Source organism: Strongylocentrotus purpuratus, unplaced genomic scaffold, assembly GCF_000002235.5.
Source record: "Strongylocentrotus purpuratus isolate Spur 01 unplaced genomic scaffold, Spur_5.0 spur5_scaffold_1, whole genome shotgun sequence".
NCBI classification, from domain to species: domain Eukaryota; kingdom Metazoa; phylum Echinodermata; class Echinoidea; order Camarodonta; family Strongylocentrotidae; genus Strongylocentrotus; species Strongylocentrotus purpuratus.
In genome coordinates, this window is record NW_022145594.1 from 47,808,688 (window position 1) to 47,825,814 (window position 17,127).

Sequence of the window (17,127 nt, forward strand, 5' to 3'; positions counted from 1 at the left end):
CGGGGTAATTTTGTGAAGCGCTTACAGACTTCGTCGATGTGTTAATAAACAGAGATTCTTATTGTTATCATCATTATTATTATTATTTCATACAGTATAGCCTAGTCTATTTGGAACAAGCAATAATTTGTCATTATCAATTGCATCGTCCTCCCAAGCTTATACTAATGACGACTCATTTTCTTTAAACAATGTAAATCAAAGATTACATTTTTTAAGTACACAATTTTGCCCCCCCCCCAAAAAAAAAAGAAGAAAGAAATGTGCATAGAATAAGTAATCATTAAATTGAATTAAAACGACAATTTTGAGTAACTAAACAATACCATCGCATTTTCCCCTTTCTTTTTGCTTGATTAAAACGAATGCAATAATTATATCTAGGTAAAGTATTGTGTTCTTTCCTCAGTCTTATTCAGGAATTAAAGCCTCCAATGTTGGGTCTAAAAAGGTTGAGTTAAAAGGTGTTAACTCAGCTGTTTCATTGACATTTCCAGCTGGTTGAGTACGAGTCGCGGGTGGAGGTGGTGAAAATGTTTCATTAACATTTCTAGCTGGTTGAGTACGAGTCGCGGGTGGAGATGGTGAATATGTTTCATTAACATTTCTAGCTGGTTGAGTACGAGTCGTGGGTGGAGATGGTGAATATGTTTCATTAACATTTCTAGCTGGTTGAGTACGAGTCGCGAGTGGAGGTGGTGAATATGTTTCATTAACATTTCTAGCTGGTTGAGTACGAGTCGCGGGTGGAGATGGTGAATATGTTTCATTAACATTTCTAGCTGGTTGAGTACGAGTCGCGGGAGGAGATGGTGAATATGTTTCATTGATTTCTAGCTGGTTGAGTACGAGTCGCGGGAGGAGATGGTGAATATGTTTCATTAACATTTCTAGCTTATTGAGTACGAGTTGTGGGAGGCAGGCACGTATAGCCAGAGTTTGATGTTTGGGGGGGGGGGGGGCACATACATGTAATCGATCGAGGTAAAAAAAAAAAGGGGGTCTAAAAAAATGCAACCGATCCAGTGGCTACGTGCCTGGTGGGAGGCGGTGGTGAATTTCTAGTGTCTTCGTTGTTATCATCAGCTGGAGCGACCATGACCAGGGAGAGGAAAGAGTTATAGTCAGCAGGAGAATCGCTATCGGCTGCTGACTCTGTCGGCATGTGTGCTTCGTGTGGAGGCTCTAAAATAATTAGAAGAAATGAGAACAATTTAGAAAAGTAAATGCTTGGTTCTCCTGAGGTAATGCCAAATAATAAATTCCTGAATACCAGTATACATGGAAGTCTCAATAATTGCTCGTCCTCATGTGACAATTAGGGCGATAGTGCTGTGGACGAATGTCCCCACGAGAAGAGGATCGATTTAACCCTAAAAAGACCGAGCTATTTGAGGTCATAATACGGCCGGCAAGGGGGGGGGGGGGCATTATGGCCCCCCTAAGATCTTGGCCAAGGAAGGTCCAATAATTGATGTGAAAATTAGCATTGTGATAGATTGCAATATATTGAATAAGATGGTAATACTTATTTTCTTTTATGTTTATTTATTTATTTTGTATTAATATTTTTATGACAATATGCATATTTGTTTGGGAAATATAATAACACACTCACATTTGTGAGAATTACATATTTTGATAGACATGTGATGCTATTTTGTCACCTAACACCCGAACCATATAGGTCCCCCCCATACCAAATTTGGTATCAAAATGTGCGGGAGAAATGAGGGAAAAAATATCAGTGCCAAAGTTTCAGGGGTTTTGATGCAGCGGCAAAAAATCGACAGTGGGAGGAGGGGGGGGGGGGTGGCATTATGGCCCCCGACTTTTTTAGGGTTAAGAGGGAGTTCGAAAATAGAAGTTTTTTTGACCCCATACTATGGGATGGCCGGCTTGTGACTTGGATGTCATGTCACCAAGATATCTCCATAAGGACCCTCAGCTGTAACAAGCATTAAACCGTACATCATACTACCAAGTAGGCCTACCTTATTTCATTTTTTAAATGTATTTATTTTTGTACAAATGGTCACTACCGGTGTTAGAATTCAGCAGATTTTCAGGCTTGTCAGCGCATTTGATTATAAAACTGGGCATTTGCGCTCTACAAATATCGAGATTTGATTGGGTTGGATATCCTTCCAATATATGGAACGGACGAACTCTCTTAACAAAAGTTGGTTTTCAAAGAAATCTAGGAACGAGGAATAAGGAATGGGTTCAATTTTACTTTTCAAAAAAAAAAAGAGAGAGCAAGGGGGTGGAGAAAAGAAACTTTTCGCTACTTAGCCTATACTATCTACGTTCCCATTGCAGTCGCTATACTCAATAGCCTCGTAAATTCGCATTTCATCTCTGTACAAGTACTTGTGCATTGAAATAATCCAAGATTGTGAATTCCGTTTCAATAAATTTAAATTTGAATCCATCGAATGATACCGCCCCTCCCCACCTACTAAATGTCGGTGCCCCCCTCAATGCCTCAACTCTTACTACACCATTGATTAAAATTGGGCAGCCCGATTGATATTTCAGATTTATAGGGACCTTCCATGTTAGCTACTCTTGAGATCGTTACACTGGCTTCCTTTGAACAAAGAATGATATTTAGATTACTCTTGTTTGTCTACAACATACTCAATAATCCAGCCCGACAATATTTAGATACCTGCTTGAATTCATATGCACCTACAAGGGCATTGAGGTCAGCCAGTGATCTTCTCCGTCTCATATACTCATTTACTCGCACATTAGCCGGTGATAGGACCATTTACTGTATCTGTTTCAAAATACTGGAGTGATCTACCACTTAGAATTAGACCTTCAGAAAGGCCTTGAAAACACATCTCTTTTGCAGTTTGTAGTTGTAAGATTATTGTTTCCTTTTACAAGTATTTCTGTAATTGTCATGCACTTAAGCACTTTGGGTCATATGGAAAAAGCTTGGTATAAGTAATTAAAATAAACTTAATAAGAATGATAATTGAGCTTACCAGTAGGAACGCTCTGAGCTCCAATGAGAGTCTCCTCAAACGAGGAGAAGGATGAGGAGACTACCGGACTGTCATCAGGAGTGGGTCGTATCGTTGGCTGGTCCTCATCAGGAACCCCTGGTGAAATTAGAAAGTACTGAGTTATTACATACTCAATATAAAGGCCTACATTTTAACTAAAATTGAAACCAGACGCTGGGGTTTTAAAGTTTCTGTCCAAAATCAGGCATTACAAAGGAAGTAAGTCAGAGGTCTACCTTTTAATTTGTTCCACGTGATTATATGTACAGGGTCCGGCTTAAATGAATAAGTAGAATGCAGAACAATACTTTTAAATCAAATGTCAAAATATTGAAATAGATACCTCAAACCAAACTCCCAATCTTTGCTTGGAAAGCAAATCATATAAATTGCCACTCCGGCACGACATGGCTAACATTTGTTGAAAAGTGTAAAGACCTCCGTTAGTACCCCTGATGAAAATCTATAGTTTTACTGATTAATTAATAGAGGTTTTTATTTCCGTACTAAAATAATGTAGATATTGACATCAGGCAAGTTCCTTGAACATTTTTTTTTGGGGGGGGGGGGGGGATCGAGGGGGTCCTGATTTTTGTTGTTGCTACATGTACATCGCTTAAATTCATTAATAATAAAGTATGGCGGCCTGAAGATTTTTTTTTAATTGTGAAGAGAGGCTTCATCTCCCAAGCTGAAGATGAGATTCTGGATATAGCAATCAAAAGTACCATGCACTGAGAGATTCCAGTTGAAATTATGAACTAATATTCGTATTCTTTCCCCTTAGAGTTTATTTCTCTTATACTTCTCTGGTCTCTTCTCTCGCTCTTTGTCTCCTTTTCACTTTTTCATTTCCTTCCTAATCTCCATTAACCTTTTTTCTTCTATACTTTCAATACTCAATATTTCTTCTCATCCTTCTCTTCGGAATATTTCTCTGCTCTTTCCTCTGTCCATCATAACAGCTCCTGCTCTCTTTCGCCCCATCACTTCTTTCATTTTCCCAAGAGCCTTATCACAACATTTTCCTCAGTATTTGACAAACATGATAATATAATAACCATTTGATAATTTCATGTATTTTGTTGTTTTCCTTGTCAGTGTTTATTTAATAAGGATCAGTTGAATACTTCTTTCATATTTTTACCGCGTACATAAACGTTTCATTCAAAGAAAACCAATATCCATACCATAAATGCATCCATGGTGGGTCTCTGCGATATCTAGCTGGAGGTCATGTAAGCAGGCATGGGCCTTGAGATGGCATTCACTTCTGTAATAGTCTCCGTTTGTTCCGCAGACAGTCGGCCCTGATGTCAGGCATGATGCTGGATTGATACAGCCACAGATTGTAGTGTTTGGTCCCGTGGCTTCACATCGCTGCCATGATTCACAGCGCACGCTCGCACACGGTGACACTTGATGAACAACAGCTAGTCAGGAATATGCACACAATTAAGACGAAGTTTTAACCTACAAGCTGAGCTTTTTAATAGGTTCCTCACATTTTACCCCGTATAACCTTCTACTCAATAAAATTAATTTCGACGTCTTTACAAAGAATTGATTATATAATACTTTTTAGTATATTTCATATTATGTTCTAATTTTGTCAATTATGTGAATTCTATTTGTGAAATGTGAAACAAAATAAACTTGAAAACTTGAAACTTGAAGTTCACATCTAATATTAAATTTTAGATATTCCAATAACTAGTATGATTTACGTAACGGATTGCATTTTACAGACAATGATTACCATGAATCCCAGCCTGTTCATGTAACAAACACAATTATAAATAGTTTACGTTTCTTAGCCTCCAATGTATTAAGGCCAGCCGCTATATATAGGCTATGCCAGTGTTTATAATTCCAAAACAGCCAGGGTCTATCAGGAAAAAAACCTATTAATTGCGATTTCAAAAGTTAAATATCTCTCTAATTTTGGACATGAAGAAGAGAAGGAAACTGGCTAATAGACTGAGGTGATAATCTACAACGATCAAGGAAGGATTGGAGAATTGTTATGGAAAAGGATACCCCAGTAGGCAATTGGTTAAAAAGGGTCATGTGACATACCTTCACAGGTGGGTAAGGGATCCGACCAGACCCCAGTCTCCAAGCATCGCAGGTTGTTTGTATCACCCCGTAGAACATAACCCGTTCTACAGTAGAAGATCCTCTCATCTTGAATTTCCCTCCCGTAGCCATAGACACCCTCCATGATTGCATTGTCTGGTATGGTTAGCTCCGGACATCTGCTCGCTATCAAGTATCAATAGAAGATGTAAACGCTAGATTCGAATAGACCGATTTACTAACATATTCAAATGTGTAGTGGTGGTTATTTTACCTGACTGCTAAGAAAGCATAAATGCTTGTTAGTAAGCAACCAGAGGACCGACGGCTTTAGGCCCTCTCCGAAAGATCTTGTAATGAGGATTAAAATGCACTAGCACATCGCTTTGGTTTCGGATCCGGGTCGCCGGATAACAAGACCGCTGCTCTACCAACTGGGCTATCGCACCTCGTATTGAAGTTTCTTTCCTATAGGGACCTAGTAGCGCTTAGAGACTTCGGTGGTAAGCGCTTTATAAGTAACGTTTTTATTATTATTATTATTATTATTATTATTATTATTATTATTAGTGACGAGTTATTACATTAACCTGTCATTACTGAATGAAATGCAATACTCGTAATCCAATCTGTATATCAATTACTTATTGCTATGTCGGACAAGCCTCGGGCAAGCTTTCAGGTCGTCAAGAACAATTTTCAATGCATTAAATGTGGATATGTTAGGGTGCGTTCAATCGAATTTTCGAAGCTAGAATCACAAACATGAATCACAATTCAAAACGCCGTTACAAAAAGCAAGGTCACTGCGGTTTGCGTTCAAGCGATTTTTCATCAACGCTGATTCTAGCTCATTGCGAGCCAAACCACAAAGAATGACATAAGGAAGAACAGAAAGAGAAAGTGATAGAATGATTAAAACAAAGAATAACATAAGAGAAGGTGAAAGAAGGAAGAATCAAAGAATAACATAAGGAAAGATAGAAAGAGAAAGTAACAGAATGATTAAAACAAAGAATAACATAAGAGAAAGTGATAGAATTATAAAAACAAAGAATAACATAAGAGAAGATGATAGAAGGAAGAAACAAAGAATAACATAAGGAAAGACAGAAAGAGAAATTGATAGAATGCTTAAAACAAAGAATTACATAAGAAAAGGTGATAGAAGGAAAAAACAAAGAATAACATAAGTATAGAAGGAAGAAACAAAGAATAACATAAGGAAAGACAGAAAGAGCAAATGATAGAATGATAAAAACAAAGAATAACATAAGAAAAGGTGATAGAAGGAAAAAAAACAAAGAATAACATAAGAATAGAAGGAAGAAACAAAGAATAACATAAGGAAAGACAGAAAGAGAAAATGATAGAAGGAAATACAAGGAATAACATAACGGAACAGGCCACGATGGTATAGTGAACGCAAATTGCATGCAAAGCGGGCGCGCGGTTTTTCCCAAACCGGAAGAGGCTTCGTCATGCAATCATGATTGAGAACTCCGTCCGTTCAATCGAATTTTAGCGACCGTGATTTCTTTTGAATCATGATACAAAACGCATCTTTTTCAGCGTTTCATGTTTGTGTTTTCAAACACGTTTATTTTTACGACCGACGAAAACATCGCTTGAACGCATTGCGTTTTAAACTAAACGTCTTTAGAAACCGTGATTCTAGGGTGAAAAAGTGTCGATTAAACGCACCCTTAGTAAGGCGGTATATATTGTGTTAGGTTTTTAGGTTACGTTTATTGTTGGGTATTGGCAGTGGTTCATCCAAACAAAATTCAAACTCGTATAATTTCTAGGGATGTTACGTTCTTAATATCTATGTTGTTACCAAAAAAACACAATGACGTTCAATTTCTAGGTTCGGCGTATAACAGCATTCATAATAACGGGTACTTTTATACGACGAATTCGAGTACAGCTCATATATTTCAAAAGGAAAAATGGACCATGTTAATGATAACTGCGTGCTATTCGGGGAAGTACCCGGACCAAAAACTATTTGGGAATAATATTGATGAGATATTTCTGAATTGCTAAAAAGGCTGGCACTCTAAGGATGAACAGAAAGTTAATTAGTTGTTTGATCGGAAAATCATATCGTGATTATTGTAAACACGGAAAACACGGACAAAAACGCAACATCTTCGTATATAGTTCAGCGAAACATATTTGTGAAAAAAAAACTATTAAACATTTATGAGAAAAGCCTCGAAATATTATCTTTCTCGTAAAAAATGCTTAACTGCACATAAAGTGGATGATCGAGTGCGCAGACATGAATGAGAACCTTTGATTATGCAATGTCAAATGACACCGCTGCCTTTTCTTGTGAAAATGATATATAATGGTTCTTATTCGATTTTTTTATCTCATTATTTTCACTTTCAAATGTAATGTTAGGTGCGCAGACATAAGGTACTCGAACATACCTTTACATACGGGAGGATCATTCGACCATTCACCCTTATGACATGTGATTCTCCTGGATCCCACCAAGCTGTAGTCATCTTCACATTCGAATGAAACCGAAGTTCCAGATGGAAAGATATCTCGAGGCTGCTGTCTGGAACCATCTAGTAACCTCCCGTGCTCTGGAGCCGCAGGGACGTCGCATTCAGCAGCTATATCACGGTCAAGAGAACAAAATCATTTACTCAATTTTAACTATATGATAGATTTTATTCTGTATCTTATTTTAAAACTCTTAGTTAATGTATTGAAATATTTCAATTTGTTAACATTTAACACGGTGTAGTGTGTTTTTTTCTTCTAAATCATAACAAAATACAACAAAATTGAAAAGGCCGTAATTATAAAATCAAGAATATAAAAGTGAATGGCCAAATAGCTCACTCGGCTTTGTCAACATGAAAATTAATACATTTAAAAAAAGAATACAGCAATACGGTGAAGTGATGGACTTAATTTAACTGAATAGACGTCTCTTGAGGATCGTTTCAGCCTTTAAATTAAAGGCTCCAATAAGGTGATGTAATTAAATTTTGTTTTATTATTGATAATTTCAGATATTATTATCAATACTGCATTCATTAACTTTTATGAACAAGATATAACTATGATAACATTCCACCATGGAAACAGTCTTCATTTCATTCGAGGCTCTATTCCTCTTCATGTTAATGACATTGTCTCAAAACGTGAGATACACATCTGCCCCATGTGCATGTACATGTGCGTCACCAGCATTTCTGCTGTAGTTTTCATTTTGTGTGGGTATGTGTGCGTGTGTGTGCGACAGCGCGCACACATGCATATATTTCATTTTGTATTTTGTTTTTAAAACCCTCAGATAATGTATTTAAATATATATTTTTGTTTTGTTTTACTTGCTCTAATTATTGAATGTTATTATTATCGTTATTGCATGTTATTATGTATTAATTGACTAAAACATCGGTGCTTAAAATTCAGTTACTTCTTTCAGTTTCTGTATAATATTTGTTATAATTCAGAGTGGAATATAATTAAGGTTGAATAGAATCAAATAAAGATCGCGTGGGATATTTGTGTAAGGTAAGCATACCTTTAAAGAGCACATGTACGCTGTGAGATGATGACGACCCATCGCATGTATATATGCCAGAGAAATCAGTAGAGACAGGATCCAACCGTTTACCATGAGAGTTTCGCCTGTGCCAATGCTGAAAGATAATAGAGAGAAATATGACCAACTGACATTTTTCAAAAGAACATCCTATCATGTCAGTCACCACAATAATTGGGTAAAATGTATTTGCCTTTTCTTTGTAATCCCTCTTTGTTTAAACTTTGGGACATCCAAAAGATCGACAGCTCTAGAGACCGAAAATGTAGGTCTAGTACATAATGTTGTCGGAATAATGGTCTGTAGCCTTCGTATACTTTCCTGAAGTCACTTGTGGTGGTATTTCGTTGTCTGGTCTCCATGCCTAATATTAACCATGTTGCTAACCCTGAAAGCACTTTTATAGGAATTAAATTTACATATAAGTCTCCGTCATTCACAAGAGGAGTTGTCAGTCGAGGAGGTCCAAACCATACACTTATGTCTCTGCAGACTACATCAAGACGCCTGGGTTTTCCAAGTTGCACGTACACCACGACTGTCCCATTACTTGCTACATCACGCCATTTATTGTCTTCTTGGTAGAATAAGACTTGTGCTTGAACAAGTTCTATGAAGAAACAACATCGAATCAAAGATTGTTAATCGATAAATGTATTGATTAATTCTTATTTATTCATTTGCAACAGAGCCGAGTATTGGCCCGCAGCTATAAAGGAAACAGTAATCAAAATGGTCCGTAGATATTCAATTAGACCCCCTTGTTAGATCCGGCCCTAGACCTTAAATCACATTTAAAGGAAAACTTAGACATCACACTAACTTCGATTGTTAGACTTGGGCCCGTCTTACAAAGAGTTGCGATTGATCCAAATCAATCGCAAGTTTGCAGTCTCCTATTTATTATGTACATAGTTGCGATTGGTATCAAGTTCAAGTTCAGTTTATTTCACATCCAATACAAAACTTACAGCATTATAAGATTCAAAATACAATTATACAAAATGCAATATATATAAAATATAATAAGAACAAACACAACAACAACAGTAACACTAACATTGATAAATGGGTGCAAATAAGCTGCGATTGATATCAACTCTTTGTAATACGGGGCCCTGTGCTCTGTTTATTTGCAATTGTTTTGGATCAACCACAACTCTTTTAATCAAGTTTGCTGTCTACTATTTCTTATGACGTACACTGTTGCTCATAAAGTTGGAATTTTTTTTTTACCCCAATTTATGGAATTATTTTGACAATGATTTATTCCTAATAGATCTAGATAATAGTATACATTCTCAGATTTTATTGAATACTAATTTGCCAGTGTTTGTTTTGCGTGACTGCTAAAGCATCTGTATGCTACTATGCTTATCAACTAGGGCTTATCAACTGCTGTCTACTATTTCTTATGACGTACACTGTTGCTCATAAAGTTGGAATTTTTTTTTTTACCCCAATTTATGGAATTATTTTGACAATGATTTATTCCTAATAGATCTAGATAATAGTATACATTCTCAGATTTTATTGAATACTAATTTGCCAGTGTTTGTTTTGCGTGACTGCTAAAGCATCTGTATGCTACTATGCTTATCAACTAGGGGACCTACGCCCTTAAGTCATAAATGACAGTAATGAGGATTAATGCCCCACAAAAGGGCACTAATATAGCACATCGACACGGTTTTGATCCTGGGGCCTCACAGTTACGAGGCCATTAAAATAAGTTATCCATAATTCATTGAATTTCCCGCCGGTCCCCAACAGAAACAAATCTTCTGTGTGCCCATGCCTTAATTGAGCCATAATGTATGGCCGTACAGAGGATTTTTGTTATGTTGGGGACCGGGGTAAAATGCAATGCTTTATTGATAATTTATTGCATTTTCTTTCTTTTCTTTCTTTCGTAGACGAACCGGAAGCTGGAATAATGCATGATGGGTAAAACCATATAGATGAGACCCTTTTTATTTTCTGTGAAGGCTTGAAGTATTTTACTGCAAGGTCTTCATAGAAGAAAAACATATGTTTAATAAAATATTGATTACGGTCAGGCCTTAAGAAAGAGGAACGAACGTGGTTTGTGGAATATTACGCCTTGCTAAAACCCCCAAAACAAAGAGGCGATCTTTGTTCCATCCTTCTAGCCTTTCCTTATTTGCTCAAAATCTTCGGTTGAAGCGCTTTCATACTCACGGCATTCTGGTTCTACTCCGGTCCACTGTCCTCCTTGACAAGTTCGTTTTTGATCGCCAATCAGTCTATGCTTTCCAGGATCTCTACATCTAGCAACTATCTGGGTGCCATCGGGCAAGGTGGGACGGTTATAGTAGCTAGTCATTCTTTTATCATTCACAAACTGGCGAGCCTCTCCTATGTTCCTTAGTACCGAACAAGGTTTTTCTGGAGCAAAACGCCACAAAATACAAACAATATTGAAGTTAGTCGAAGGGCCATAAACATTTTGCTATTATTAGAAGTTTGAGGAATGCAAATAAATGTTATTGCTTGCAATATTTTTTATCATCGTGTTGGGTGAAACTGTTTCAAAGTTCATATCCTTAGAGCTGAGAGTTAGACATAATTAGGGCCGTAGCCAGAGTTTGATGTTTGGGGGGGGGGGGGGGGCACAAACATGTGATTGATCGACGTCCTGGGAAGGGGTCTACAAAAGTTTAACCGATCTTGGAGGGAAAAAAATGGTGGGGGGGGGGGGTTACGTGCCACCCCACCCCCGATGCCCCCCCCCCCCCAACAGTGGCTACGGGCCTGGAAATAATAGATAAGGTAACTTTGTAAGATATCCTTTTCATAAATCAATTAGATTTAGATAAAAACATTAATTGAATTCACTCTAAAGACCCTATTAAACCTGATTAAGCCTCGCCCTACCCTGCCCCCCCCCCCTCCCCCTCCACATTCCGTCTACTAAAAATTCGATATCAGTCATGGAATGTTAAAGTGAAAAAAAAATATATATTGTTTACCACATCGAGGCCAGGGAGGGATCCATGTTCCATTAGAGCATTGTGACGTCACAGATTGTTGTGCCATAGCACCCGCATCGCATCTTACTGAGGCTTGAACCCTAGATCCACTCGGAACACCCACCGACCAGAGGTTACCGCCACCGCCTATGACCGTGTAGCGCCCGAACTGATCGCTTTCAGGCATGCATGGCGATGAACCAACTAGAAGGGATACACAACATGAATACACAAACTTAATTCCTTCAGAGAAGATATAGGACCGTGCATGTTGAGGAAGTTCGGATTACCAGTTTTGATGTCATGGCGTGTTCATACATTAATTTTATGTCACATAGTATAGTTAGTAAAGTCATGCTGTGGTAAGAGATATAACAAAGATTACCCCTCTCCCTCCCCAGTTTTAGACAACCAGATTTCACCGTGTCTATAAAGGCCTACAAGAATCGTAAGCTTTACGAACAACAATTACTTTTCTTCAAGTCTGAACGTCGTCTAAGGAAACGTCGGACATCGAAACGGGTTTAACGTACGTTTGAGCATCGTTTCGAAACAAACTCGATGACGAATTAAGTACGAAAAAGTGTATAAATGGACGGGGCTTTTTATGAGCGCGCACCGATTGGCCAGTTGTCAATTCACTCTTTAAATAATTTTGTGTTTGTTAATGTTTTTATTCTAGTGTTTACATCACTCTAACGTTATCATTATTTTCTATGCGACGTTCTTTATACAAGTTTCTTATAAAACAATTAATAGTTTCAACAGAGTACTAGGCGGTTCCGGTATCCGGGTCAGGCTCTGTTTATGCAACAATTATTTTCCTTTTTAATATCTAATGGTTTGGTCATGACCAATAACAGTGTACAAAAAAGGAAGGTCTAATTTAACCTATTTCCTGACGCTTTGGATCAGTTGCAACATACATGCTCTAGTGGACCCATGTGACAAAAGCACTGTTGATGATGAGGGTGCTCCATTCGACAAGTTATAGATTAGTAAATAAATAAATAAAAAAGTAAAACATTTGCTCTGCGGTAGATTCCTAAGCTGTCTTAATTCTTGAATTCATCTCTGGACCCAACGCTATACATTACCATAAGTCCATAACCCTAAACCTAACTTGAAACCGAACTGCAACCCTAAACCTAATCCTATACTTTTGAGAAAATAGGTCACTTTTGGATCACATACACTTGTTAGGCACACACACACACGTGCGCACACACAAACACACACACGCACACAAAATCTCCGTACTCAAGAATATCAAGAACATTCTACATATGAAATGTGTGATTAATCTGCTTTTCTCTATGTACATTTATATGTTAAAGTTGTGTTGATTTGAGGGATAATGCATTTCAAAATGCGTTTCTAAACTTAAATACTATAATATATTAGTAACCACGGTAACTAGGAATTGCAAACAATTAAACCATTAACGATTCATGCTGTCTTAGGTTACATAAATGCCGTAAAACACTACATGAATGCCAATTAAGTGTGCAAATACGTGGCCTAAATCAGTAGGGCCAAAAGATATAGACGAGGTTCCTAGCAGCAAACAAAAAGGCGTTTATATTATAAGCAACAATAATTAGAACAAACATCGTAGAGAAAGCCCCATGGTCTAGTAGAGGCGGATTATGATGATGATGATGAACAGCATTTGTATGGCGCCATATATCTGTTTCAAAGCACATTCAAAGGCGCGAGCCGTCATCATCATCATCTTCTTTTGGGAACCGTTTCACGAAGACTTTATTCAATGACAAATGACAAGAATCAGTGACAAATCTGCTGATAACCAATCAGAAGCAAGGATTTCAGTAGCTTATAATAAAAACTGTCATTTGTCACCGATGACAAGTTTTGTGAAATGGGGCCCTGTGTGCTTTCTTCTCCACATGAGATTTGATATTAATGAGATATCTTGGATAGTTTGTTTTGTTAATAGCTTGTTCAGCAAATATTTTATAACAATGTCGGATGATCTCATGTACACAATCTGAAATGTACTTATTTAAAACAGATAAAACAGATAAAACATCTACTTACCGCAAACTGAAGTGAGGAATAGTTGAATATATATCAATCTTCGGACAATGTCTTCAAATCGCCTTCCTTCCATCGTGGCCAACTGGTTTGACTGCTTCGAGGTAAAATGTGAGTTTATATCTTTTGTTAGTAAGACCTACATGATGGCATCGTGCTTATCAACGACTTATGTTTATTTATGTGTGTTCATTTCAGGATGCCATTGGTATGGATCTTCTCTGAGGTTCCGGTTCACTTTCCGATTTTTCCAGGAAGCGAAAAGAAAAAGTCATTGACCTAAAACCATTCATCGTCTCTATGGCTGCAAGAATGTAGTTCTATAAACACGTAAACCGTCCCTCTATCTGTTTCCTTCCTATGCTGTAGTCTATAAACACAGACACTATATTTTACACTATATTACAATCATTACTGTGTATTGAGTGAAGCCTGAAAGCGTCTTGGAAAAGAACAGGAAAATGAAAAAAGACAGACGAGATAAAGCTTGAAATAGAAGAAGAGAGAGACATTTAGGTGAAGTAATCAAAATAATTTAACACAGAATAATTACAATTGAGATTTTTATGACAAGGAAATGCCTGGCTATCATTATTTGCAAATCGGAAAGTAGTTTACAGACTGGAAAATCCTTGGAAAGGATTGTAAAGAGCAAATAAAAAGAAGGGAGGAAAAAAATGATCTGAGTATGGACTGTGGTCTCGGTGTAGATCAGACCCTAGCTCTCTTATGAATTAAGACTGACAAGTGTTTGTTCCCGCAAACTACAGATGTTCCTATATTACCCTTACAAACTTTCCTCTTTCGTTCTGTACCTCTCAACACCTTTTGTGATAAACTTTCCGGAATGTGTCATGAAAGAACAAACAAGCTCTTCCCACCTTGCTTGCCGATAGTTCACTACATTCCTAAACGATACTTGCCCTTTTGTGTCGATGACATTAGCAATGAACCATTATACAAATATTGTCTTTTTTGACGGGCAAGGATCAAAACTTTTTGCATCTCGAAACTTTAATGGGTACATAGTACAGTCTGGAGATCAACCAAAGAGCTTTATTTTAACCTTGACCCGCAAGAAGCAGCTATTACTTTGTCTATATCCGCATCCGCCCGCCAATTCACAACAAAGAGATATTATAATATTTCATATCAAAATCAAATGAGGCAAAAAGTCTTGTGCGAACATGGCAATTTCATATTCCGTCATCCGAAAATGACTTCTGTAGGCAGTAGCATAGGATATAGAAATTGCCCTTGAGAAAATTTCTTAAAGGTCTTTGCAATTGCGATATATAATAAAATGAAGGAAAACAGAGGGAGCGAGAGAAAGGGCGGGGGAGGCAATGTAACAGAAAGATAGTACCTCATTCGACATGAAATTTACTTTTAAGCCATTATCTTCTATTGTCTTCTAGCTCCTAGCTTCCCTCCATTCCCTCTCCCCTCTCGCTCTCTCTCTCTCTTCTATCTCACTCTCTCTCTTTCTCTCTGTATCTTCTCTCCCATCTATCTGTCTCTCCCTCTTTCGCCTTCTCTCCCTCTCTTCCTCCCCATCTCTCTTCCTTTTCTTTTCTTCATGTTGTCATTTCATCTATACCGTGTGAGTCAAAAAAGTTTAAACCTAGAAAATTGCTAATTATTTTAAAAAAAATCATCCATGAACAGTAAATCAGTATACATCTTATGAAAGACTGTTTTATCACATATCATTTGGTATCAGTTTTGAGTGGTATGTGTTCACGCTTGGAAGAACAGAAGGCATTGTTTGCGAGAATGCAAAAATCGACTTGCGCAAAGGTGATGCCTACAGTATGTATTATGTTGGGATTAACGGAGTGAGAGAATGAATTGAATGTATCAAATGAATTGCATTGCATATGCTTTTTGCAGAAACAAAGTCACACACACATACACACACGCACGCACACACACACACACACGCGCGCGCGCGCACACATAGTTCGTTGATATTTTATATTCGATATTTTATATGTGTGGCATGATTAATTTTGTTAGGGATATTGTTTGGATCTTCAAAGACCGAATTAATACCCAAATCCCTATTGTTTCATTCAAACATCACATAAGCAACTTTGGCCGATTTTTGCAGTCTCACAAACAATGCCTCATGTTCATCTAAGCGTTAAAACATACCACACAAAATGATACTAAATGATTCGGGATAACACACTCTTTCATAAGATGTATAATAATTTACTATTCATAGATGGTTTTTTAAAATTCAGCAATTTTCTAGGTGTAAACCTTTTTTTGACTCACACTGTATAATTTTCCCTGGGCAAACGTAGAGGTGTCAAAGTCGAGTCACCTGACTAGAAATGCACAGGTCGTGGGTTCGATCCCCGACACGTCATTAGATAAAATGTTCCTTTGACAGGGTTTTGTAAAAATTGCAACCCCTTGCCCAGGAGAGAATGGGGACCTGGCAGATGACGATGATGCCCGCAGGTTGACCATATGGTAGAAAACTTCCCGGAGGGTGGAGATGGTGCACATTGTGTGCGTGAATGGATTCGATGACTAGAGTAATAATTCTGTAACAGTGTTTAGAGAAGGTATTCCGTATCAGGCGCTTAATAAACCCAAATGTATTATTAATAAAGTAATAATGTAATAATGTTTTACAACGCTGGAATATTTAACCTACACACCAAATAGTACTTGGTTCTAACTAATCGTTCCCTATTAGAATACCATTGGTATCATTTTTCAGTAGGTTCGTTTCATTGTCCAAGCTTTCCTTGCTTAAATAACAAACTACTGTATCTAACACACAAAATGACGCAGAGTATATGCAATTCAAGAAGTTTAATAAAACAATTATGCTTGCATTACCGTAAAACAATGTAAATGAAAGGAACATGTGATATCCCTGTCCGGCAGCCATCACGATATACCTTGTTTTAGGGTCTATAGTTTTTTTTATTTTTTATTATAGTTCCTTAGACCATCAATTTGAAGAATCCGATTGCTGACACTCTGTCAGCCTTGAGCAATTTGAGATATGTGACGTCACACAAAATGGCCGCCAAAATACCCTTTTTTACCAAAATTAATGATAAAAAAATTGTTTACAGTATTTTGCTACATTAAATGTCAGTCAAATATCTTGATTTTTTTCTAGGATCACCACTAAATAAAAATTGACGATGTTGTATGATAAAAAATGGCATGTAAATTTGCATAATTCAGATTGGCGCCCTCTATAGACACGTTAACTTGCAAATGTTAAATGATGGCCAAATGCCAATTTCTAACATGAAATTAACATTTTTTATAAGTCAGACGCACTGAATACAATAAGTAAAAATTGTGCACCACATTTTGGTGTGATTTTTTTGTTATTTTGTACTTTAAAGGTAAAGATCAGTTTTGG

At 37.3% G+C, this 17,127-nt stretch overlaps 1 protein-coding gene across 1 annotated transcript; it reads right to left on the bottom strand.

Moving 5' to 3' along the window:
* Positions 1-251: 251 nt before the first annotated feature.
* Positions 252-13,908, bottom strand: LOC414056 (complement related-short precursor). The gene is made up of 11 exons (XM_030978386.1): positions 13,731-13,908; positions 11,670-11,873; positions 10,879-11,085; positions 9,096-9,286; positions 8,656-8,773; positions 7,541-7,732; positions 5,100-5,285; positions 4,211-4,453; positions 3,000-3,116; positions 1,042-1,185; positions 252-515 (listed from the first exon to the last, which is right to left on the bottom strand). The coding sequence occupies exons 1-11, from the start codon at positions 13,801-13,803 to the stop codon at positions 412-414; spliced, it is 1,779 nt and encodes a 592-aa protein (XP_030834246.1). The 5' UTR covers positions 13,804-13,908; the 3' UTR covers positions 252-411.
* Positions 13,909-17,127: the final 3,219 nt, after the last annotated feature.

What these genes read in the sequence shown, in the direction of transcription:
- LOC414056 (XM_030978386.1), bottom strand. Translation starts at nt 13,803, where the DNA reads ATGGAAGGAAGGCGATTTGAAGACATTGTCCGAAGATTGATATATATT. An exon ending in CCCTCCCTGGCCTCGATGTG is followed by an intron (nt 11,086 to 11,669) that starts GTAAACAATATA and finishes GTTTTGCTCCAG; the next exon opens with AAAAACCTTGTTCGGTACTA. An exon ending in TCCCTTACCCACCTGTGAAG is followed by an intron (nt 4,454 to 5,099) that starts GTATGTCACATG and finishes ATTCCTGACTAG; the next exon opens with CTGTTGTTCATCAAGTGTCA.